Below are 27,277 nucleotides of genomic sequence, written 5' to 3'. Positions count from 1 at the left end.
ATGTCATTTTTAATTTAAAAATTATTAAATTAAAAATGATTATAATTTTTAATGAGTTTTTTATATTGGAATTTTAATGAAAAATGTTTTTTGTTGAAGGTATGAGAATTGGAGATGAATACCAAGCTGTGGTTCCAGATCTTATTTCTAGTGGTAGGTAACATTACCTTTTTAAATGAAATTTTATTGATATTGAAAAAATAATAATCAAATTAAGTACAATTAACACTCAATAATAATTAACTTATTTTTAAAATATATTAAATACTCTTAAATTGGAAATAAATAAATTTTTTATATTATGCATTATTATTTACATATTTTTTTTTGGATTATCATTTATTATAGCATTAAATATAAAAATATTTAAATTTTACTTAAAATTACTTTTGTTTTAATTTGGTGAAATAACATTTGCTTTATGGGGTGATATTGTACTTACCTAATTATTGAAGTTTTTGTTCTACATATTGCTAATGCTAAAATTAATATATTTAATAAATTTTAACATTATAGATTATTAGTAAATAGATTAATAGATTTTTTTATTTATTTACTTTTAGAAGCATGTCCTTCTGGATTACCAGAAAAAGCATTATTGGTGTGGTCTCCAAATCATAATATTTCTGAAAGCAAATGTAAGTGTTAATAATATTTACTTTATATTTAATTTTACAAAGGTAAAGTTATTTGTGGCAACAAAAAATTACCACTCCTCCAAATAACAGGTGAAAAAATACAACCTTAGTGAAAAATACAAAATGCAAATAATGAAACATTTAAGTTAGTTAAAAATACATAACATTTTACAAGTATATAGCTTTTTTTCAATAGATGAAATTTATTTTTGGAAACAAAATATTCCAAAAACATTTAAAATATTAAATATCTGAATTTGTGAAACTTAGGCTGAAAATTTCTTCCATGTTTTTGTCTTCATAATCTCAATAATTTTTTTCTCATTAAACTAAATTTAATAATTAGAAAAAGCAATAAATTGTATTCAGGTGTTATAGGATGGGATACTGCAGTTGAATAAAATGTATAATTAAATGACACATTCATAATAACTAAAACCAAATATTTTAATTAATATGTATTATTTTGAAGATTTGCTTCTAAATTAATAAAAAAAAAATGATTCTTTGTTATTGTGAGAATTTATATTAAATTAATAATTTATAAAAAATACCATTCTAGCTTTGCATTATTACATGCAACAGTATTAATCTTACTTTAGTATTATTGATAGCTATCATATGTTTTTTCATTAATAATAAATTTATATTTTAGTGGATGAATACATTACTGTGGCTAAAGAAAAACATGGATATAATGCTGAACAAGTAAGTTATTTATTTATTTTTTTATTATAATGAAAATATGCTAAATCTGTAAAGATGTTGAATTATTTCAATATTTAATTTTAGGCTCTTGGGATGCTATTTTGGCATAAATTTGATTTGGAAGCTGCAACTGCAGATTTGCCCAATTTTGTACCCTTTCCTGATGAATGGACTGTGGAAGACAAAGTTCTTTTTGAACAGGCATTTCAGTTTTATGGAAAAAGTTTTCATAGGATAAAGCATATGGTAATATTTGTTATATTTTAAAGTAAACAAATTTTTTTAATATATATATTTTTATATTCACATTTCTGCAGAATATTTAAATGTATCTTTTAGCTACTATCGTAATGAATTATCTAAACTTTATTATTATATTGTGCATTATGTTGTATATTATGTAGAACTTATATTGTTAAAAAGTAAAATATTTTAATTGGAAATAGCCACTTAAACATTAATAATTATAGAATTTTTTGTTTTAGCTTCCAGATAAGTCTATGGCTAGTTTGGTTAAATATTATTATTCTTGGAAAAAGACACGATGCCGTACCAGTCTGATGGACCGTCAAGCAAGAAAGTTATCAACACATAGGTATTTAATAATCTTCAAAAAATTTATTTTATAGTCTGAATATCAAAAAACTTAGATTTTAGAAAATTACTCTGTTTAAAAATCATTATATTAAAGTTTTTAAAATAATAGAATAAGTTTATTTTGCTAACTTTCTTATTATGTATAAGTCTATGCTATTTTGAAATTCAAGATAAAAGAATAGAGAACTATTCTTAATAATACAATAAATTATAAATGTTTTATGCAAGAACAATAATTTTTTAAATTTAGTTATATAATAGTAGTGTTTAAATTATATTTTTCATTACTATGATGTAATGAATTTGCATTAATAATAATGAATAAGAAATAGAAAGTATTGTTTTAAACATAAGAATAGTTTAATGTTTATTTAATTTTTTTATATTAACTAATTTAATTTCAAATTTTCTAGAAAATATTTATTAACAAAGGAAATGATGGGAATTATTTTTCCAACATATTACTATTTCATTTCAATGGGAGTTTTAAATATATCTAGAACTATACCAATAGATCAAGATTTGAATAATTTTAAATTTTTTGAATATACTTATAGATTTAGATTATACTTTCAATATTGACTGTGTCCTTAATGATTTCAATTTATTTGAACATATACAATATTTGTATTTCAATTTATTCAAAGTTAAATTTTATCAATTATGTGTTTATTGCTGACTATTCCTGGATATCCTAAGGATATAATGAACTTAATAAGGAACAATATCAATAGTATTGGCATGGATTTACACTAGATATGTTACATTATTTTGTATTTTAGACTTTATTTAATAATAAAAAATGTCATTACTTTTATTGCAAACATTTGACCCAAAATTTTATTCTGAAGACTGGATATATTATTTTAATATTTTTTACACTATAAGATTTAATTCTGTAAGATGATACAATGCATTACTTTATATTCTCAAATAACAGTATAATGACAATGAAAAAGTTTTTTAATAGTAAACATTTTGTTATCAAAATTGAATAGACATCAAAATATATATTTTGCAACATTTTAAAATTATGAATTATATTGGTTATAACTGATAACAAAAACAGAGTGAAATGGTGCAAAAGAGATTTGTCTTTTATCATTCCTGATTTATGTTATTATTAAACAGATAATCATAATTTCTTTTTGATATGGTATTATATTATGGAAAACTTTTATTTTTTGTTATTTGTATTTGCTATTGTATTTATTATTATTTTATTTATTTATTTAAAATTATATTACAGTAGAGCCTTGAAAACTCAGCCTAATGTGGACCAAAGGGTGGCCGAGTTTGTGAAAATGCTGGGTTATTGGGAATGGGGTTAAAAAAAATAAGTATGAGTGTTTCCTCAGAAAATACTGTACTGTACTTGTATGTATTGTTTACTTGAGAATACAGCAGAGAATAAACTGCCCAAATGCCCTTAAACAAAGGAAAAGTACGTCTTTTATGAAGGCATAGAGCCTTTACTACATGAAAATGAAAATTAATGAATACACTGTGTACAGTAATTTACCTGATAAGACAGACCTCAGAAAAATACTTTATGAGGCATAAAGCTGTCTTTATCATGAAAATTAATTAACTAAGGATTTTTTTGCCCTGCCAGGGTGTGGCTGAGTTATCCAGAGTGCTGGGTTATCGAGTGCCGAGTTTTCGAGGCTCTACTGTAATTTGACTGAAAAAAATCCTTAAGTATGCAAAGATTTTCAAGAAGATTAAGGAAGAATTATTAATTTTTATCAGAATGAAAAATATAGAAATGAGCAAGTGATTTGGTAGAGGAAGCAGAATTAATTATTTTCATAATTAATGATTACAAAGATTAAAAACAGGTTTTAATTTCTCTATATTATGCCAATTATTTTAAAATGTTTTTTAAGCTGTATCATTAAATTGGCTTATAGTGTTGGATATTAGCATAACATGAAAATAATTTTTTAAAAGAAGTAGATTAGCAATAAAACTTGGTTTTAAGTCAGACTAAATTGTTACTTTTAGTAAATGTAACAAAATCTGTTTATAAGAGAAGTTTTATTTGCTTAAATTCTGCATTTGTGTAAGTTAACATAAATGTAGAAATGGAATTTGCATTATTTGCTTGAAGAATGTTCAAATGACAATCATTTATTAAATTTATAAAGAGAATTCTACCATGGAATATTTCATATGATCTTATGGATAGTATTTAAAGCTTATCCTAAAGTTACATTTCATTTTGTGCACTATTACTTTGTGTTCATTCATTATTGCATCATGATTTTTTGCTTAAATATCTTCCATTACTTATTCTTAAAAACTAGTCATCATCCACATACAAGTGAAATTGTTTTAATGCAATTCGTGTAATGCTATTGTGCTAATAAAATAATTTCAACATATTGTTCAGTCTTTTAAAGACAAAACTTTGTATGTATGAAATTGCAAATGAATTGAGGATGACATAAAGTGTGTGTTTTTATACAATAATTTTATTTCATTTTGTTTTTTATGATTAATTATGCAGCCTGAATAACTAAAATGTCTTTTTATGGTCATAAATATATGTTGCAATTTGTAATTATCTTTTTGCATTTTTCTATAGAACAGTGATTGATGAAGTGTGTTTAGTAAAGAAAAAATGTTATTAGAAACTTGAATAAGGATTTGTTGAAATTATGATTGTAAATATTTGAACTTTGATATCTTAAAGGTGTATGATATATATTATACTACTCAATTTTCTTGCTATGACACTAATATTACTTGCTTTATTACTTATTGATATATTGAATACTAAACAATAATAGAAAAAGCAAAATTATGATTAATCATATAATATAATTGGAAGAATTTTTAAGCTCTCATAAATGCAATTAAATATGACATTCAAGAAATGTCTTATTTTGTAATTCTGAATCAGATTTATGTTCTGAGCACATAACTATGAAATATTGATAATATTAAAATAAAGCATGAAGTAATTAAAATTTGAAATGGTTCCTTCAATATAATTATGTATCAATATTTTTATAGTTTTCACTTGAAGCATTCCAGATAAGAAAAAATCTAATTAATTTAATGGAAGGGTGGCAACTGTTGGCATGCATGCCATATGTGACATCAATGACTTTTTCTGGCATGCAACCCAGAGCTCATCTTAAAAAATAAATATATGTTATCTTTTTATATATTTTGTGTTACATAACAAATTTATCAGATTTCTAAAGTATGCATACAGGTATACCTCGAGTTACGTCATTCTCGATTATACAGTAATACCCCGAACTTATGCGATAGGTGGGACCGAGCGGTAACCGTGTAAGTCGAATTCGCGTAAGTCGGGGTATAATTTCGCATATAAATACATACAAATAATTTTTAATTGGGGCCGGAGACTAAAGAAAACAATAATTTAGAAAAAAAATGTTTAATAAAATCTTAGATAATACATATGTATAACAAATTAGGCCTATATTATTTTACAATTTTTCACATTTACTTGATTATTACGCCATAATTTTAACATTGTTTCCATCTCAGCGATAATACTGTGACGTTTACGAATGATGCTTGAATTTAAAGATTGAGCATTTTTCACAGCTTCGAGAATTTTTTCTTTGCCTTTTATAATTGTTCTGACCGACAATTCCGGTAGATCAAACTTCTTTGCCAATTCACAAATTTTCATTTTTGTATCGAAGTCTTTAATAATGGGTACGTTCGTAAAGTCAAACGAGTTAAACGCGTTAGTAACGAATCGTTCGAAAAGTCTAACGAAATAGGAATAACGATGACTTCATTCTCGCTTAACTCGTTCGACTTTACGAACATACCCAATGTTAACTTTACATTCCAAAGATAAAGTTTTTCTTTTCTTGTTTGATGCAGAAGAATTAGTTCTACTTCGTTTGGATGACATAGTAGAGTCTCTCGAGTCTCCGTAGATATAACAAACACAGAAATAAATAACACAAAATAAATTGTAGCTATGTGTGGATTCCGCACGACACATCCGAACATGTAAGCTGAACAATAGTGTGGGGGGAATAAGTAATCGAGGATTACGTGGCGCTCAAACAAAAGACGAATCGACGAGATTTGAAAATTGTGTAACTCCGGGTTCGTGTAAGTCGGGGTATTACTGTACGTCATTTGTCAAAAAATATATGGAAAAATAAAAATCAAGTTTAAGTCATTTTATTCAACTTTACAACCATCTGCCACAAATATTGGAGTCGTAATAACACTAGAAAAGCGTTAAAGCATGTAAAATCATATTAAAATATGTACATTTACAGTAAATGTTAATATAATCATCATAAATCCTAGAGAATGAAACATGAAAACATCTGTGTTTCTGTGTTGTCTTATTTAGCGATCTTTAAGTGCTCAATATTGGTGATTTCCACGGTGGCTCCAATATCTACCATTTGGCATCATTGTCAGCGCCACTCGATATTGGTAAATTTAATATAAATTAGTTTATTTTCTACTGTCGCAAGATAATTTTAATAACTGTATTTGTTATTTAACCTTACAAAATCATTTTATTTTGTAATGTATTAGAACAAACCACATTCACAAATAAAGTCCACGATGTACTGTAAACATCGCCAAATTGTAAACATGTACATTTACAAGTATGTACTGTACATACATGAATTCGTAAATTTAGATTACTTTTTTCTGTACAATATTAAAAACTAAAATTTATTTGTTTGTAAGCTTAAAATAGATTCTTATTAACCACATATTATAAAAAATGCATTTATAAATAAAATACAGAACTGGAAATGGTTGTTTGTGGTTTAGCCTAGTGACGAGTAAATTCGGAGACAAGTAAATTCGACTTGTGTCGTTTTTCGACTTTCGCATGTCCTGGACCAATTACCAACGTAAGGTATACCTGTATATGTAGATTTTTGAATATTTAAAAAGATTCTCTCAATAGTTAAGAGATGTTAAATAATAATATGCTGTCAAAAATTTCAGTTAGCACATAAGAAAATTTTGCATTATAGATTTTGTCATTTTGGTACACACACTTAAAAAGGTCACTCAACCATAATGAGAGACCTTTTTGAGTGTGTCTAATGTCTAAAAGATTTTCTTGAAAATACATTGCATTCATAAGTTAATATATTTTACGTTTGGAATAAATTAATTTTTTCTTAATACTGTACTAATAATAATATTTTTTGATGGAATTTTGTATAACTTATTATTAGAATTAATATTGAAGTTTTATGTAATATAATATAATTATTAGCATAAAAGAAAAGCTAAAAGAACAGATACTATTAATCTGTTAGTAACATCAAAAGATAATTGTATATTGTAAATTTAGGATTTTTGGAAATAAGATATAAACTTTAATATATATAGTAATAATACTCTGTAAATTCTGTTCAGAAGCATACTTTATTATTAGCATTTTAATAAGACATGTTTTTATTAAAAAAAGTATTGAATTTCAAAGAATTAGCTGATTTAGTAAACATAGCTTAAATAACCTTTGTAGATCCAGAACAAAGTACAGTAATTCAAAATTAGTTACTTTATAGTGAGTAGCAGTTGTTAAGTTGGTTGATTTAATATATTATAATGACAAATGCTGAATTTGCTTCATATCATAAAGTTATTCATAAGAGTTCTCTAATAAAGTCTTCCAAACATTGTATAATTCATAAATTCATTACTGCTAAATAAGATGGAAGAACATGAGTTCCAACAAAATAATCATTTCTTGCAAATGTATTTCAATTCTTGATAACAATGTGGATAAATATTTGTTTAATTATTAATTATAAATTCTTTAAATATTTTTAATGAAAGAAACTGAACTGTGTTTCTGATATTTTATTGTTTCCATTTAATATCCACCATGAGATTGACTTATTTTTGTTAATGGAGGATGAAAGAGTAATAGAGATTAGTCTTTTATTTTTATTATTATTAGTCTTGCAATTGAACATATTTAAAATTCAATTTTTATAAAGTCTTAACTACTCTTGGGTTCTTGCTTTATCCAGATTCAAAATACAGGGTAATTATAATTCAAGTTCTGATTTCACAATGATCTGAAATAAAAGCTACTGGTCAGAACACAAAATGTAAAGTCATTTTGACCAATGATTCTTATTTCAGACTATTGTGAAATCAGAACTTTAATTATAATCACCCTGTACTGTCTTTGTTTTCCTTCATAACTTCCATAGTTTAATGATTCTTTTAAGTATTATTCTTCATATAGTATTGTTAGAAATTATTGTAATGAAAGAGATGAACTTACATAATTCTGAATATTACATTTTTGTCATCACTTCTTATGATTTCTTCCTTTTTAATTAATTTTGTTATATGATATTGTATTCATTAATTCTATACATTTATATGGCATATCGGATATGGAGCTGAGTGATAATTTAAAAATTTTTTATTTGTTTAAATAAAAATGCAAAATGTTTCAGATTCATAGTTTAATATTCTATTAATAGTTCATTTGTTTTGTTATTAAAACTTGTATTTTTATATTTATTATTATCTGAGGCCAACATAATACATAATCTATCACATATGTCTCTAATTCTTTCAAATATTGGTAAAATTTAAAAATCAAGGAAATAATTCTAATGAAATATACAACTTAGTCAAAAATAAACAAATTNCCCCGTATCTAAATAATTTACAAAATATTCATAAGAATTTAGGTATAGAACATTCAGAATAGATATTAAATTACTTTAAAGACAAATTTATTCTTCTATTATATAGAAGAATGTATTTTAAATTATTTTAAATATTTTTATTTGCATTTTTTAGAATTAAAAAATAAATTGCTATTAAGTGACTTTCATAGTAAAAACTTGTACTAATTTTTTTTCATATTACAATTAGAGTTGCCTTTTGGACAGTGTAAAATTATTAGTGCTTAGAATAAAGGAAAATGAAAAAAAAAATTATTATTATTATTATTATTTTTTACTATGTTAAATATGAAAGTATTATCAAAGTAAAGAATATGAGTATAATTTATTAACTTTTTTTACATTCAAAAATTTTATAAATTAATTTAATTAAAATATTTTAGAAAAATTTTCATGTGAAATTTATGATTTAATTTGAAGTTTTAAATTATAGAGATTCATAATTACTCCTGACTTAGATGGTGTAGTTAAAATGTTTTTATTAACTTGAAACTATTTCAGTGAGATAACTAACTTAAATTGGCATAAAAATCATGCTTTAGAACATTACTATATTTTAATTTAGTATCAACTCATTAGTGTCTTTGTTATTTTATTGTCAAGATAATTTATGTAGGTTTTATTGTCTCCTAAATAACTTGTGTTCTGTAAAAAATGTTTACAAAGTTTTTATTTTACTATATAATAAAAGTATTTAAAAATTATTAACTTATTTATGATTTATAATTATTTTTATTTAGTGATAGTGGGTCAGAAGCTGGTTCTGAAAATGATAGTGATTTTGAATCAACGAATAAAGATGCTGTAAGTTATTTATGTTTCATTTCATATATCAAATTACAATAAATAAGTTAATAAAATTTTTCAAAATTTGTTGTCTATTGTTTCTAATGCATTATATTTTAGCTTATACTACTTTGCTCTTACTATTTATACATAAACAAATATCACAAAATCTGATAAATTTGTAAAGTCAAACAATCACCAGGCTACATCAGGCTACTTTTCTGCAATTATATTTAATTGATTACTAAACAATTTGTCACTAGAGAAAGGAGTTAGGTGCCATCTCTTATTAAATTTAATAATTATAATTAAATTAATATTTATTAAATAATTTAGAATATTTTGGAAGAAAAGAATTGGTCTAGAGTGAGACTCAAACCCCACAACTCCTACTTAATATGCAGATGTGTTGCCAGTTATGTTACTTGAGCCTCAGTCCAATCTCCTATTCCAGACATATTTAAATATGATATAACCATCCTTGGGACATATGGTGCTGACTGGAAATTCCTTCAGTGCCCTTGTCCTATAAACTCCTACTCCTGGCACTCAGCCAGCCATTACTCAACTCCAGCATGGTGTGTGTGTGTGTGTATATATATACATACCATGCTGGGGTTGAGCCAAACAAACATCAGGCTACGTAATATACTTTAATTTGACAATTATAATTATTAAATTTAATAAGAGACAGCACACGATGCCTCCCTCTAGTGACAAATTATTTAGTAATTAATTAAATATAATTTCAGAAAAGTAGCCTGATGTAGTCTGATGGTTGTTTGAATTAAACTATTATTTTCTTGCCTAGTTTTATTCAGAGAAATTGTTTTGAATTTGCTATTTATCATTTGAAAGCTATAGATTTAGAATATTATGACAAACAATAATCTAAACATTGATTACAATATTAAAATTTTTAACTCCTAAATTTGAAGAAATGTCTTTTTAATTGGTTAGAAATTTAGTCTTCATTATTTTTTAATATTAAAAATGCTAAATAAAAATTTAGATATAAAATATCTCTGTATGAAGAAAAACTGTTCTTGTGGGATATGTGTTCTTACATGTTATAGAAATCAAAATAAAAACAAGAAACATTAAAATTAATTACAACAAAACTTAATACTGATAGCAATGAAATTTCACAAAAATTACATAATCTAAGGAGCCAGTTTATGCAGGAAGTGAAGAAAATGAAAACAGAAAAGTGATTTTTGGACAAATAAATTTTTTATATTCACTTGGCTATATTTTTTTGCAACCATTTATAATGCAGATGTGTGATAAAAATTGTAATTGAATAAAGATTTTAAATTGTTATGCATCTTCAATTTTTAGCTCATTGAGCAAATTACTATACATAATCTTCTCTTAATATTCACATCTTAATATCATCATAATCCTTTTTTAACATTCTACAATCCTCTCTTAATATCAATTTCTTATGTAATAAACTTGATTTCTCTTATTTTTTTTTTATTATAATTGTCACTTGGAACTATTGATAACAATGTCACTGTAATACAAATTTACTAATGCTGTTGTGGTGTAATACAGTGAAAAATATTCAAGTACTCTACACTCAACAAATAGCACTGTCACAAGTATTAGTTACTGAGAGTGCAAACAGTTTTATAAAAACTCCGAGAAGGCAGATGATAATCAGTTGCTAGTAGTGTATATGAAAGTCACTTGTGTGAATTTGTCTCAAGTTACTTGTCTATATGCATCATAAATCAGTCAGATCTGAAATAGTGTAAACTCATATTATGTGTTAAACAGCAAATTTTGCAAATAAAAAAATAAGTATATATATATATTTTATATTAATATTTAAATATAATATTTTATCAATATTGTAAAGGTTTCATACAATTTAGAAGTAATTATGAACAGAAATTACAATTTTTATCACATTACATTTAAAGATATAGAGAATATTGAAATCTCTAAAATTTTAAGTTCACTGTCATTTAGTTACAGTAGTGCCTTGTATAACGTACGCCTCGAATAACGGACGCTGCAAATAACGGACTTTCTGTTTGGCCGTTACGTGACTCAAGCAACGGACTGGCTGCGAACAACGGACTTTTCGTTCGGCAGTTACGTGAGGCGAATAACGGTCTTTCTGCAAACAAGTGCGAATGATGTTTCCACACTTTTGCCGTTGCCAATGACAATCTGCTATTTTTATAATATATTAGTATTATTAGAATATATTATTAGTATATCTGAAGTACAGAGGTCCCGTTGGGATTCGGATTGCTCCCTTGTTTATTACGTACATCACCTCAGTGCAGGGGTATTTAGATCTATTCAAGTGTTGTGCAAATCATGGCTTCTAAAAAAACAGAAAGGTGATTTCAATTGAAACAAAGCAAGAAATCATCAGAAGGAGTGAAAGTTGACAAAAACTTCCTTGTCAAATGGGGAGAGGTTCAGGAGTTTACCAACACTCATTATCCAAACAGAGCTGAGGCCAACAGGATCAATGATCTCTACAATGACACCCTTGCCCGTCATTTCCGACAGGTGTTGAAGAAGAGAGAGAAACAGACCACCTTGGACATGTTTTTCAAGAAGCCAGCTGCCAAAAAACAAAGGATGGAACAAGAGGAGTTGACCCTGCAAGCTCCGGTAGCCTCTCCTGAATCTGACTCCGATTAAAAAACAATAAAAAGAGACCTGCTGCAATGTGTAAAAAGTCTGTATCTGTATGAATGTATGAAGTAAGTGTTCCTCCACCTCCTCCTCACAACATCTGACTACCCGGCATAATTGGTAACTGCTCCATTTTCATTTTTTTCATGGTACAGTACGGTTATTTTATGTTGCGGAACGAATTATATGTTTTAACATGTATTTCTATGGGAAAATGCGTTTCGTATAACGGACTTTTCACTTAACGGACGTGCACCTGGAACGGATTAAGTACGTTATACGAGGCATCACTATTTTTAGGATTTCAATATTCTCTATATCTTTAAATGTAATGTGATAAAAATTGTAATTTCTGTTCATAATTATTTCTAAATTGTATGAAATCTTTACAATATTGATAAAATATTAAATTTCCTCTAAATTAAAAATAATTTTTCATTTTCATTTTATTACTTTATTTCCTAAAGTAATAAAAAGTTAAATGATTTCGCAAAGCAAAATCTTTTAATTATAATAAACAAACTTGTAATTTATATATTTATTATAATCTCTAATGATTAAAAGAATGTGTTCTAAGCAATAAATTGACTTGAAAGAATTATTATATTGTTTGAAAAACTGCTTTTTTTTTTATAGCAAAAGGGACATAATATGACAAAGCAGTCTTGTTCCACTTGTAAAAAACCTTCATCCCATTTAACTCTTACTGCTACAGGGAATCTATGCAGTTCTTGCTATCATTACTGGAGGTAAAATTTTTAGCAAAATAATTGCTATTGCATATAGTTTATATGTATATATTAAATGAGAAATTTTTTATCCTAAAAGACGTACAGGTTTAAATAGAACAGGAGGAACTTTTAAGAAGCATGAATCGACTTCTGCTCGTCATAATCCCGCTAAAAATAGAAGAAAACCTCCCCGAGGAATGTTTTTGAATTACGATGACCTTGTCGATGTTGCCACAGGACCACAAGGTCATGGTGACAATATTCTCCGAAAGAAGGATGCCGAGATTGTTTCTTTGAAACGTCAGGTAAGTATTTTATTATGAAAAAATTCATAAAATATGCAATGGCTCTTTGATTTTTAAATTTCTGACTCTGACTTCTTCAGAAAAGCTCAATATGTGCTAATAATCGTAAATCTTCATAAATCTATCAAAATAGTAAATGATATCATAAGACATTTCCTTAAGATCATGTAAATCATCAGGTTATTTTTTTTTAGACTTATATTTAAGCCTGTAATTTAAGAATACAGTGGAACCTTGTTTAATGAGCACCTCTCATAATGAGTAATTAGCATAATGAGCAAAACAATTTGTAAGAAAAGACTCGCTTAATGAGCGATGAGAAAAGGGGAAGTCCTGGATTGTGCACATGCTACATCAGTTTGTGTTTAGCACTTGTTCTGCTAGCATCTTAGTGTCGCTTGTGATCACACATTTTTCCAAACTTGTGTTCACACATATTATGTATAAACATCAATAACCATAGCCATTACAGTCGACCCCCCTATAAGATCATTGATTATTCCGTTTTATATGAATTCCATGTTGTACAAGTCACTTAGATTTTACAAATACATGTACCGGGCTGTGAACGGCTCACGTATTTGTAAAATTTAAGTGACTCGTACAACATGGAATTCATATAAAACGGAATAATCAATGAACTTATACGGGGGTCGACTGTACATATAAACATGTCAAACAATATGCCAAATTCTTGGGCTATGTAAAGGCTGTAATTAAATATTACAAATTAAATAATTTGACTGGAAGTAGGCAGTTATGCTGCCATCTCTTATTAAATTTAATAACCAATTCCAAATTAAATTTCAAATTTCAATTTTTTTTGTTTTGTTTTCTGAAAATAAAATTTGCATTTCAGGTTGGCTCATTTTGTGCTAGAAGAAAAGATTATGATGATTCACGCTCCTTAACAATGTATATTGTATAATTTTCTTTGAATAAACATTATACATAAAATATTTCAGTATTTTTTCAGCAGGAATGCATTATCATATTTTACATTAATTAATTAATATGGGAAAAATTGTTTTGCTTAATGAGTATTTTGCATTACGAGTAAGATTCTGGAACAAATTATGCTTGTTAAGCGAGGTTCCACTGTAAGTTTATGTTGAAGTTGGTATATTTTTTATTGACTCTATTTCCATTCATTTTTGCTAAAGTTCTGATTGACTCCATACTCATTTTTGAAACTAAGAGATAAAGTCTGTAAAATAATGTGAAATGTGTGAAACTATTTTTAAAATATTAAAAAGAAAGCAAAAGAAAAAAAAGAGAGAAAGAGAAAAATGTAAACATTAAAATTGAAAATTGGGATGATGTGACATATATGAATATTGATATACTATATGTATATTAACAAATTAATTAATTAATCAAAATTGTTTTTGTTTGATAAGCTATATTTAATTTGATAAATGATTAACTGATCCCATGCTTAAAACTTTTTAAATAAAATTTCACATTAGTTGAAATTTTAAATTGTTGATTATACAACAAAAAAATAAAACCAATCTAAAATTGAATGTGATGATACTCACTAGAATTTTCTGTTTAGTCAGGTTTCTGTTTTTTAGGGGGTTATATTTTTATCAATTTAGAAAATGAAAAAGTTTAAAAAAATGCTACAATTCATTTAGAACTGCTTCTCTTTCAATGTAAGTGCTTTATGTTTCAAAGAAATGCTGAAAAAAATACAAATATGTACATGTAATGTATAAAAGGAAAGAATTTGTATAAAAATCCAGTATCTGCAATGGAAACTGGATTTTTACATAGATTCTTTCCTTCTATACACCACAGAATGGGTTTAAATTATACTAATGCAGAAATTTTCAGTTTTTATTTAAAATTTATTCTTATATTGTCAATGAAGATTATTGCTGTTAGAAATTAATTTTGGTTACTTTCATTGATGGTGATATTATACTTAATTTTGATTATTTCTAAGAATTTTGATAGTTGTTCTGCACTGTTGCCTCTATTTTCTAGTTGATATGGAGAGAGTGGAAATGTTTTGTCATAATCATTTGTAAATCTTTTATTTACAAAAAAAAAAAAAGGAAGTTAAACATTGAATAACTACTTTTTTAGATTATTATTACATATGACTTTTTACCCAAAAATAGCATGCATTTTTTAAATATTTGTTATTCCTAGTGAACAAGTTAAATTTTCTAGAGAGTTGGGGAGAAACAGCAGTATTGCATTATTACAGAGTCAGACAATGAAAAAAGTGATATAGCATAATTTGTCACTGAGAAGTCAACTATGATTTGAGCCAACAAGCTACAGCATTAATTATGATATAGAAATAGCTACTGTATATTAAAAAAGATTCAACTTTACTTGGGTTATGTTATTTAGTTAGTACCCAAAGTCTTCCATTTCCATGTTGGATAGTTTTCTGGCTTACAGTAGTATTTTATATAACAAATCATTCTATTCTGAGATTATTTCTGTTTAGGCAGATATTATTTTGTAGATTCCATTTTAGACAAGTTTTACTTTATTAATAATTTATCTTAATGTAATGAAACATTTAAAAGGTGTTATTCTGTTTGAGTTTAAAAAAATTTTATATTATTAATTAATAAATTATTTATTACAGATTCAGAATAATAAACAAATAATTAGTCAATTAAGGCAAAAGTTGTCATCTGGAGTTGATGCATTTCGAGGATCAGAAGTATGTATTTTTTTTAAACATTATTTTGTAAAATAATGAATTGAATAAAATTGCTACTTTTGAAAAATTAGTCTGATAGTTTTGTGGAATGATAATTATAAAAATATAATCATTATTCTACAGAAATATTTTAAAACTGAAATGTTATCTTCACTGAAAACCAAATTCTATCATAACAGAAACTAGTCAGATAAAAAAGATTTAGCAACTTAAGGGGTTTCAAATAAAATATAAGTGTTTGTATAATAGAAGAAAAATGTATATAAAAGTTAATTTAACATAAGCTTAAAGTAATTATTGATATTAGACAAAGATTGAGAATGTTTAATTTTATTTCTATTTATTATTTTTACTTAATAAAATTTCTTTATTAATTAGTAGTTGTCATCATATTAATTATATTACAAAACTTATATTTCAAATCTACTAATGTGAGGTTCTGGCTGGGGGTAGAGGGTCTTGAATATACTCTCTATCACTTAATTGGTTTCTAGTCTGTTGGACTAGCCCTATCATCGAATGATGGCTTTTCTACAAGTGTTAAAAAGACACGAAGACTAAATGATTGTAAAATCACAGTCTCCTACATCAGGACTGACACCAGCTAGGATAATTAGAATACACGGGATACACCAGCTAGGATAATTAGAACTCGCGTTTACTTCTATATATAGATATATGTGATGATCGAGTGATGACATCCTTATAAATCATAGGAGGATCTACTTCTCTATATGAATGGAGACTAATTAACTAGACCAATTAAAAAACAACATCAACAATATTTAATAAATGTTAATGAAACAATTACAATGAAAATACAACATACTGAGAGATTAAATATATGTTAATCTAATCTATGCCTGTGAGAGAGAGTTTACATAACTCTAACATATACTACCTCAATTCATGTAGTATTCATAGTTGTAATCTTCTATTGGATAATGTGGATCGGGAGAATAAATCATCTATCACTTTCTGTTGTCTATATGGCACCTTCAATTTTTATGATAGATGGTCCTTAGTTATAAATGGTGATCTTATTTCGGAGATCAACACTTATGTGGCCAGGTTATATGTGGCACATTCGCTATCATCGGGGAACTGCACCTAAATTCTTATGGCAATCTTCCTTCGAATGGCAGGAAAATTCCCCTTTTTATAGGAACTTCTCTGGCTCTCTCGGGTGGTCCAGTAGTGTGTGCAAAGGCCGTATCTGATTCATCACGCAAGTCGGCCATCTAAAAGGAAGTTCAACTTCCCTTCTCTCCAAGAACGACGAATGTTACATCCTTTTTGTTTAAAATTTTATCAATGAAATAGAATATTTTATAATATTTTATATTAATTAATTTAATTAACCTGTGGATCTCACACTAATCTTACAAAATTTTAACATTTTTAGTTTTTGAAAATGGAAAAAATTAATGCATTGTTGTAAGAAAATTGTTTTAAAATTAATTTACTAAAGAAAATAATCACCTAGATGATTACATGAAAAGGCCTATTGTAGTCAGGCTCAAATATGATTCTGATCCATAATTTGTAATATATGCAGGAGATCATTCCCATTTTCATTCTATTTTTAACACAAGATGAGAAAATAATTTTTAAAATTTTGACTGTTATTAATGTTTGATTTAAATTTTTAAATAGTGACCATTTTACAATAATACTTATGCTGAATCATATTTATTTTGATCTAAGATAAGACATTATTTAAAATACATATTCTAATGACTTAAGGATTGTGTATTAAGTTAGTTTTTTCATATAAAAATTAGACTAGGCATATAATTTAGTTAATACTTGATATAGTTTCTATAGATTTCATTTAAACATTGTCATAAAAAAGTAGTGATGAATAGCAAGAAGTCTTGTGGTTTGTGACTGTTGATCATTGTTTTAGGTTGGAAATGTAAGATGCTATCGATTTTACATATATTTCTAATTCAGAAAAGTAAAAATGGGTAGAAAAAATATTCTTAGAATTGAGAAACAAGGTGTCATGTTCCTGTCCAACATCTATATTAACAATTCCATAATAAAAAGTCAATCAGAAATTAACCATTAATTATAATTTATTTATTTATTTGATTAAATTTATGCAAATGAATATGAATTGATTAATAAGTAGCTCATTTTTCTTGATTCTAGATTGTAAATATGATTATAAATGTTAATCTGTATTTGTAATTGTTTATCATTTATGCTAATAAAATGTAGGTATAATACAGTAATACCCTGAACTTACACAATAGGTGGGACTGAGCAATAATCATGTAAGTTGGGGAATAATTTTGCAATTTGTGTAAAATTCAAGTCGGATGTATGTAAGCTAAGAAATGTTCTCATAAATCTTATCTCGTCTTTTGATTCATTCACGGTTACAAGAAATCATCACATAGAGTCTCTCATGTCTCTGTAGATATAACAAACACAGAAATAAATAACACAAAATAAATTTTAGCTATGTGTCGATTCCGCATGACATGTCCGAAAATGTAAGCCAAACAATAGTGTGGGAGGAGTGAGTAACCAAGAATTCTGTGGTGCTCAAACAAAAGATGAATCGACGAGATTTGAAAATTGCATAAGTCAAGGTATTACTGTATTTATCATATGCAAGGTGTAATGAAACTTTGTGTCAGTATTTTAGGGATAGATTCTAGTTTTAAGAATAAGCTTAAAATCCTATATAAATGTTTTTCAAAATCTTTGTTTTTGAGATATAGCCTACCAAAACAGACACTTTTCAAATTTCTTGCCATAATACCAACACTTGAGTTGTCAACTCTTTTAAGTAATTTTCTGTTTTTTAAAGCTTCTGTCAATTGACTGAGGTAAGTAAATGTTTCCCAAGTAGGATCTTTGTAATAAATTTAAATGAAACCTTATCTATTTTAAGATTTTTCAGTATCCATCTGTCTTACATTAAAAAGAAATAGTTGGAAAACCTGAAAGATTAATTGGAAAAGCAGTTGTAGTTTTTAATGTAAAGTTACTTTGAAACACATTTTGTTTTTTACCAAATTAAATAGAATAATTAACAAGAACTGTTAAAAATAGCATCTGTATTGGCAGAGGATATTTTGAGCAGTTCAGCTTCTATACATTCAAAAACATTTTCAACATTTAAAATAACATTTCAGTTTGTATGTATTGGTAATACAGAAGTGGAAAATATAGAAGTATCCTTTTGGTGGGAAGTTTAAAATTAATTTTTGGAAGGGCAGTTCTTGAAAATGAAGAAGAATTTGAAGAATGTTTGTAGAGAATTTTAAACTCATTTTTTACCCTAAAATCTATCCCTTAAATATTGTCAAGAGTCTCATTACACCCTGTATAATGTAATATATTTTTTTGGAAATTATATGAATGTAATAAAAACATAGCTTTAAAATTTTATGTGAATACTTTCTAGGAATGTAGTTAAAGTATTTATTGATCTGATACAAAAAAAAATACAAAAATAAAATGTATAAAACAAAAATTATTATTAATTTCTTTGACTAGAAATTATAAGTATTTTCAGTAATTTAAAAATTCATTAAATTAAATTCTCATAAACAATAAGATAACCTACAAATTACAAATTTAACAATATATAGGTCTTTTTATCAATCTATCTATCTACAAGTTAATTAAATCATAAATTATATAAAACATTGTAATGTTATTGAAAATAACTTATAAATTGTATTAAAAAAAGTTACAAATTGTTTTGTTTTGACATTTACAATACAATAGACTTCTATTGTATTGTAAATGTCAATTGTACCAGCCTTCCATATTATCTGGCCTGATCATCTATGTTGAAAAAACTTTATGACATAGATGATCAGGTCAGATGTCATAATCAGCTGTCATAAAGTTTTTTGAAAAAAACTTTATGACAGGTAATAATAATTATTTTGTACTTTTTATTACTATACAGTACTGTATTATTAAATATTGTATATAAATGTGATCACAAATATTTTCATAAAACATAGTTATTCCATGAATAATGCATTATGGTAATTTCAGGTGTCTTACCAGCTTACTTTTACTGAAAATTCTGTATTAAAACATTATCACATGTATCATAAAAATTACAGCTGAAAAATAAACCACATATGGATGCACTAATGTGCTTGACTGCACAGGAAATGCTTTATTTTCAATATATGTATTAACTGGCTTGGCCATCCATTACATTAAGCTGGTTAATCACGAGTCTAATGTATTGCAAAATTGTAACTATAAATATAATAGAAAATTATATATGATGATACACAATTATCAAAATAACATTTATAAAGTAAAATAAATTAGTATAGTGTAATAATTTATTTGTTAGATGTATTCTGATTATTCTTTAGCAAAATTATTTATTGTATTTAATAAATTAATCCTATATAGCATTTATTGACAGTAATATAAATTTATATTATATTAATAATAAAATGATAACTGTTAAATATTTTTAATATGATTTTCTTATTGATAAAATAATTAAAATATTTCTTAAAGGGAAAAAATCGTATTAGTGCTAGATGGGCAAATGAAGAATTATTATTAGCAATACAAGGTAAATCTTTTATTTATTAATTAAAGTTATTTTTATAATCATTTATTTTAATGAATATTTTTTTAAGTTAGATTTTAATCATGATATAAATATAATATGACTAATGCAGGAATGTATTATCAGAAGTTTTATTTATTAATCTATAAAATTGATTTAAAATATTAAAATTATTCGTAAGATTGAAACAGCCTTACCAATTTTATTCAAATAATAATTACCCTTGAACAATAACTGCAGAAAAAATATGAAGTTTAAAATACAGCGTGAATCAAAACTCATTTTACACCAAATAAAATTGAACTTAGTTGGACAGGGGAAATTTTGTCATGATTAAAACATATTATGCCTACAAAGAACCACCTTTACATTGTGTCTATGGGATGGTCACTATCTTGGTTGTCACCATCTTGAATTTGCCTCAAAATGTTAAATGGGTATGAGGTCTAGTGATACATGAAATGGGCTAAATGCAATGCTGCACTTGTTCTCCTCTAATTTTAATATGTGAAAAGTTATGAAAAAAATGAATCTATCAGTTTCTCCTTTTCCAGGTGTGATAAAACAATGATGGGATGCCTCTAATGCATGAGGAATGAAATCCAGATCATTCTGATTGGGGGAGAAAAGTTTATGTGGATGAATCAATGAATAAAATCATTGCACATGATTTTATTCATTGATTTATTCATTGATTCATAATCAATGAATTTTATTGATAAACCCTGTACCATACTATATCAGTTGCACAATTTCAGCAAAAGTTTCAAGAGACTGAATCAGTCAAAGATGTCATAATCTAGGTGTCAAGTGAACTGCTCTCACCGACTAGTCTTGTTTCATGTATTTTATGACCCCATTCCCATTTAAACATTTTGAGATGAATTCAAAGATGGTGATCATCTGATTAACACACACTAAGATAGTTATCTCTAGACATAACACGTTTCTGTTGTGACAAAATGTAATAGTTGTGACTATTATTCGAATAACATTAGTATGTGCTTTTATCAGAAGTTTGTATAAAACTTCAAAGAAAAAAATTATTACTGTAAACTAAACCTTTTAATTTTGGAAAAAATACCTTAAAAAATTATCTACTATTTAAATTATCATATTTCTTATTTTGTATAGTATATTCTTTTCAAAAAAATATTTTCTAAAAATCACCCTGTGTTGTGTTATAAAGTGGTGATCAAGTAATGCTGCAGTCCCACTGATGAAAATCTGTAGGTTCTAGTTTTTATACAGTGGTTCTTACACACAACCAAAATTAAAAATATAGAAAATGATAACTTACTTTATGAAGAAAAATAAATTCTTATATATAAAACTAGTGATCATCATTCTGAAGCAAATCACTTCAAGCATTTATCTTGTTTGTTTCCAATATAGAATGATTGGTCTACCTTCTTGTGTTATCTGTTACTTTATTTCTCACTTTAAACAAATCTTCAGTTAATAATTTCAGTCAAACTTACCTTAAAATTTCTTAAAATTAACACACTGGTGTCAAACAAAATTGTTACTGTTTTTTTGTGTAATGCAAAACACTGAACTATGGCATTATTGTCAGTCTCAATAATTTATTAGTTGGGCTGAAAGTTGAAAAAATTGTAGACCTATAAATTCCCACTGTCTTCATTTGTCCATCTTTCCTTAATCTCAAGAACAGAGTTAGATAGATGAAACACAAGACCAGATATAGAAACCTTAGGGTAAGAGGTCCCAATTAACTATATAAGAACTTCTGATACAAACCAGAAATCATCTTATTTCAGTTAAAAAATTTTTCCCTGAAAGGTATTAGATAAATGCCTGGCATGACTCTATTCTTAAAGAAAAAGTATGATATATGACACACTACTAATTTGAGGTGGCAAGCACATATTATAAATTAAATACGTGAAAAATTGCAGCCTGGTATTTTGGTGATGTCACAATAAATAATTGCTTGGTTCTATTACAATATACTATTGAGAGATTGCATTAAAACATTACCCATTTGAATGATAGTTGTCTTTCTGAATTACATTAAAATTTTATATCTGTTTTTCAAAAATGTTTCTTTTTGTACAAAATCTTTGTTAAATTATGGATGCATTTTTAACACTGATATATTATAAGAAATGTAACAGTTTAGACCATCCTTTCTCAAAGTGGGCGATAATACGCCCTTGTGGGCGCTGGAGGCATTCAGGGTGCAGTAGAAGGCTCAATGATTAAATATGAGTTTTATTTCTTCTCATTGAAACATTCTTTGATCTCAGAAATAGGATATGGGTCACACCCTATCTATCCTATCCATATAATAATGCATGTTTAAACATTATATTTGCAATAACTGTTTTTAAGATATGCAACAAATGGTAATGTAAAAAGATAAGTTAAAAAATATGGGGGCACTAGATTTTTTTTAAATCTCAAAGTGGGCAGTGATCGAAATAAGTTTGAGAACCTGTGGTTTAGACAATTAACTGCATTAGCTCATTTACTGTATTTTTAGATGATGTAAAGGATGCATATACGGTTGTGGAGGTTTTGATAATTGACAGAAATTTGTTGAATTTTTTGAAAGAACGAATAATCAAATGATTAGATCCTTAAAGTGTTTAGTATAAAAGTTATTTAAACATTTATATTAAATTAAGATGAATATATAAATAAATTTAATTTGTAGATATTCATGTAAAATATGTGTTCTATTATACATGTATTGGCATTACAGTAGTCCTAAATTTTCTGTAGATTTACCATTTTGTCCTATATTTTTGAGAAAATTCCCCATGCTTTGAATGGTTTATTAAAAAATTTTTCTTAACAATGCAAGAGACATGACACAGCAAGTTCCAGAATTTTATCATCTTTTTGGATACAGCCTTTGTTTATTTTTCCATAACAACAAATCTTAAGGTGACTCCAACATTTAGTGTTTGCTGAATAGTTAACAAACATTTGGCAAAACCAAATTAGACTTGTGACTAATATTTGGTATTTGCAGTTTCTCACTCCTTGTCAGTATATTATGCCAAATCAAAGGGAATGAATAGTCAATTATTTGGCAATTGGCATATATCAAATGTGTGGAGCTGCCTTTAAACAGCAAGTGCTTATTTAATGTGAGTGTAATAACAGTCACATTATGTAAGTTTGATATATAGTTAATGAAAGTTGTATATAGTTAATTGGGACTCCTGCCCCAAGGTTTCCATATCTGGTCTCAGATTTCATCTATGTATCTCTGTTCTCAAGGTTAAGGAAAGATGGACAAATGGAAGGATGACAGTGGGAATTTATAGGTCTACAATTTTTTCAAATTGCAGCCCAATAAACTTGACAATGTTGTCATTGTGTAGAAATGCTATGATACTAAAAGCACTATAAAAGAGTGATTTCACTGTGAATGAAGGAACAAATGATAATGGAGAGCACTTTATTAAGTAGAAGCATATTGATTTTTACTAGTCTAAATTATTGATGAGAATAAATTCTAGTGGTCTTCTCAAATACCCGTGCTTGCGAAATTGATGAAAACTGCACTATTGATATTTTATTCAAGAAATTGTTGATAAACTTTTTTCATTGAAGAAGGAATTGCTTCTAAGAAAAATTCTATGCTAACATCAAAACTAGAATATGCTCTCAGAATTATTAAAGATGTTTTACTGATATATCATAGCATACAAAAAATATCTATAACAACAGATTGTTTACAACAGAGAAGCCCTGATAGAAAAGAGGAAGAATCTTGAAAAAAATAAAACTAAGAATGAGAAGCAGAAGAAAAATTCAAGAGGAAAGTAGTGGAAAATGAAAAGATAAAAACACAGTCAGAACTAGAAAAGCAATTAAGACATAGTCAAGAATTAATGAAAGAAGCAAATGATCCTTTAAGTGCAGCCTATCAAATGCAAGATATGAAATATATGCAGCACAAGGCTTTTATAATCTGGAATTGAGATGCTTCATTACTACAATAAGAGGTTTAAACAACTACAAACAGAAATTCAAAAGATAGCATAAAAAAAATTTTTCTCTTATGCAAAGTTTTCAATGGCTAATCTTAAATTTTAGTGTGAATTCTCATTTTTTCAAACAAGTGTTATGACTACTAATACATATTTAATGATATGCATTATTAATTTAAAATTAGGATATATGAATTAAACCTTTTTTTCAGGCATAAGAAAATACGGAAGAGATTTTAAGGCTGTTGCCGAGGTGATAGGCACCAAGACAGAAGCGCACGTCCGAAGTTTTTTCATAACGTATCGTAGGCGATACAATTTAGATTCGGTCCTACAAGAATACGAAGCCGAGCATGGAATAGCAAATGAGGATACAAAAGATGAGGTAATAAAGTAAAATGATAATCTCATAAATGAATTTAATTCATATACATTTAGATTTATTTTTGGATCTTTTGATTTATTCCAAAAATTTATTAGAATTAACTTTAAAGCTTTCATTTGTTGTCTTCACAGAATAAATTAAATGATAGCATACAAATGATGTTTTAAAGTTATGCAAAATTTATCAATTTGAAACTGTGTCGTGATCTACAGAAAAGTTGCACTACATTGTGTTGGATAAACAAAAAAAAAGTTATTCAAAATGTTTATAATTTCACAAGTACAGCAAAACTTCTAAATCTCAAATTTGAGGGGACAAAAAATAATCAGTTTGAATTATGGAATATTGTACATATGTCTATGAAAAATAGGAAAATTTTTATTTTGAATTTATTCAAAAATCAATTTTTGCTTCATACATTACATCAAATTTTGATATCTCCATTAGATCTGGTGGGTTCTGCTAAACTGGCAACCTACTCATGAACAGAGGGTGCTTGTAAGGTAGTTTTAATACAGCTGTATAAGCAAGACAATGACATATCTTATTTCATTTGAAACATGCTACATCATTAGTTTGCTTATCAAGCTGTACTAAGGCCTCTTTATCAGATAATGCACCAAAATATTTGCCAAACTTAATAGGTTAAGTAGTTCAATCAAAGAAGGGACAAAGTCCAGGTACATGAAATGTTGAACTTTAGAAGTAGAAAAATACATTATACATATACAGGGTGAATAGAAAAGTTCTTTTAACCGGAAAATTCCTTGGAATTCTTGATAACATCATACAAAAAACAACAGAAAGGCAAACTATCACACAGTGATAACGAGTTAATGTCGAGTATGTTAGAAAAGTTCGCCATTGTTATCAAACTGTATTGACATAAGACAGGTTAGATTTTAGATACGTATACTGTCATGGCGGCGGTCCCGACTGTTCGTACTCCCGACTGATTCCTCCCGTAGGGGAGCCGCCTTGTGCCAAACGTCACTAGTTATTGATTCACGATAGTTCTTGAACACAAGTATCAATGACTAGTATGAAGTACCGCCATGACAGTATACGTATGTAAAATTTAACCCACAAAATGGCATGCATCGCTTTTGGACATTTTTGGGTGTACAGGCGACAATTTATCTTATCCGTGTGAACCACATGTCGTTTTGTACTAATTAATTGATGCTCTAAAACTTTCTAATTGGAAAGTTTGCTCTATCTGTTTTCGTTTTCGATTTGCACTGCCTATCTTCCAAATTTTGCCACTAGGGGCGCTGCTGTTGTTTGCATTAGGTCGGGCGTAGTCGCTTTATTATACCGTTACCTCACTTGCATAGCCGTAGCTCTCTCCGTTCGCAAGAATTTTCCGGTTAAAGGGACTTTCCTATGCACCCTGTATAGAGTGGTACTTCGTATTTCGAAAACTAACTTTTAATTGTGTTATTTTTATCTTAAATTATGCGTTTTTGCTGTTTTAAGTTTATCGAAATGGGCATTGTTTAGGTTCTGGGAATGAATTAATTCGCTTTTCATTATTTCTAATGGAAAAAAATTGTTTCGGACTTCGAATTTAACTCATTCTAGTAGGCCGTTCGAAGTATGAAGCACCACTGTATGTATCGTTCCAATAAGATTTTACATTGTAGCTCTAACACCGAAGATCATTGCTAAAAAAAGTTTTGACAGGTCAAAATTATTTAAATTTTGTGCAATAGTTTGGACGCAACATGAAATAAAATCTGTAATTGAATGATTAAATACAAACAAGAAATTCATCTTGAGCATCACAAATCTGAATATTTTTTAATTCGATTTCAAACGTTTCATTTTCCGTTTTATTAACTTTCAAAGTGACAATATTCAATTGAATACGTCAATCAATATTTAATATAAGATCCATCAACGAAACCCGAAAGGAATCACACAATTTCTTTAATCGTAAATTGGGAAAATCTTTTTTCAAATTAAATTTACATAATACTAATATTCGGACATTGAAATTTAATTCGATTTTTAACATTACTTTCGCGTTGGATATTTCAAATAAATTTCACAAAAATAGTTAATGGGACTAAAACCGATGTGAGTTAACAGTTGCAATTAAGTTAGAGGAGAAAAGCCTTACAAAGGCAAAAAGCGTGACAGAATCGTTATTTTGCATAAATAGACGTCGTCAAAATGGCATTTTTCTTGATTTCATCGTCGATTTCGGTTAAACTAAAGGAAAAATTCGTAATTCACGTATCAAAATCATCAAAAAAGTTATACGAGGTGGTCGAGAAAAATGACTTAATTTTGTCCAAGTTCATTTAAATTTTAATGTACTGTACTGTACAACAGAAGGGTATCGAAATTATTACGTTTCGGTTAATTTTATTTTAAATTCATAATTTGTTCACGTATACAAATTATAAAATTGTTTGCATTATTATTTTTTCTTTCAGCTACAAATAGAAATCGATAGCGGTGCTAGTAGTCATTCGGGTTCGCCCAGCATAACAGTTGCAGGATCTACGTCACCAACCAGGTAACGCTTGCTTA

At 27.2% G+C, this 27,277-nt stretch overlaps 1 protein-coding gene across 2 annotated transcripts in view; it reads left to right on the top strand.

Annotated features, from left to right (window-relative positions):
* The window catches only part of LOC111625446 (REST corepressor 3-like), a 112,138-nt gene that overhangs the window by 84,429 nt on the left and 432 nt on the right, over positions 1-27,277 (top strand). For both annotated transcript variants that reach the window (XM_023368594.1, XM_023368593.1), the window contains 12 exons: positions 100-153; positions 564-638; positions 1,294-1,346; positions 1,431-1,592; positions 1,832-1,941; positions 9,379-9,442; positions 12,725-12,837; positions 12,917-13,124; positions 15,736-15,813; positions 20,329-20,386; positions 24,564-24,736; positions 27,181-27,263. In XM_023368594.1, the coding sequence (XP_023224362.1) occupies positions 100-153; positions 564-638; positions 1,294-1,346; positions 1,431-1,592; positions 1,832-1,941; positions 9,379-9,442; positions 12,725-12,837; positions 12,917-13,124; positions 15,736-15,813; positions 20,329-20,386; positions 24,564-24,736; positions 27,181-27,263 (1,231 nt within the window). The remainder of the gene's footprint in view (positions 1-99; positions 154-563; positions 639-1,293; positions 1,347-1,430; positions 1,593-1,831; positions 1,942-9,378; positions 9,443-12,724; positions 12,838-12,916; positions 13,125-15,735; positions 15,814-20,328; positions 20,387-24,563; positions 24,737-27,180; positions 27,264-27,277) is intronic.

The sequence above is a fragment of the Centruroides sculpturatus genome, unplaced genomic scaffold (assembly GCF_000671375.1).
Source record: "Centruroides sculpturatus isolate CEXI.00-Female unplaced genomic scaffold, Cexi_2.0 scaffold379, whole genome shotgun sequence".
Lineage (NCBI taxonomy): Eukaryota > Metazoa > Arthropoda > Arachnida > Scorpiones > Buthidae > Centruroides > Centruroides sculpturatus.
This window is presented reverse-complemented; position numbering and strand designations above follow the sequence as displayed.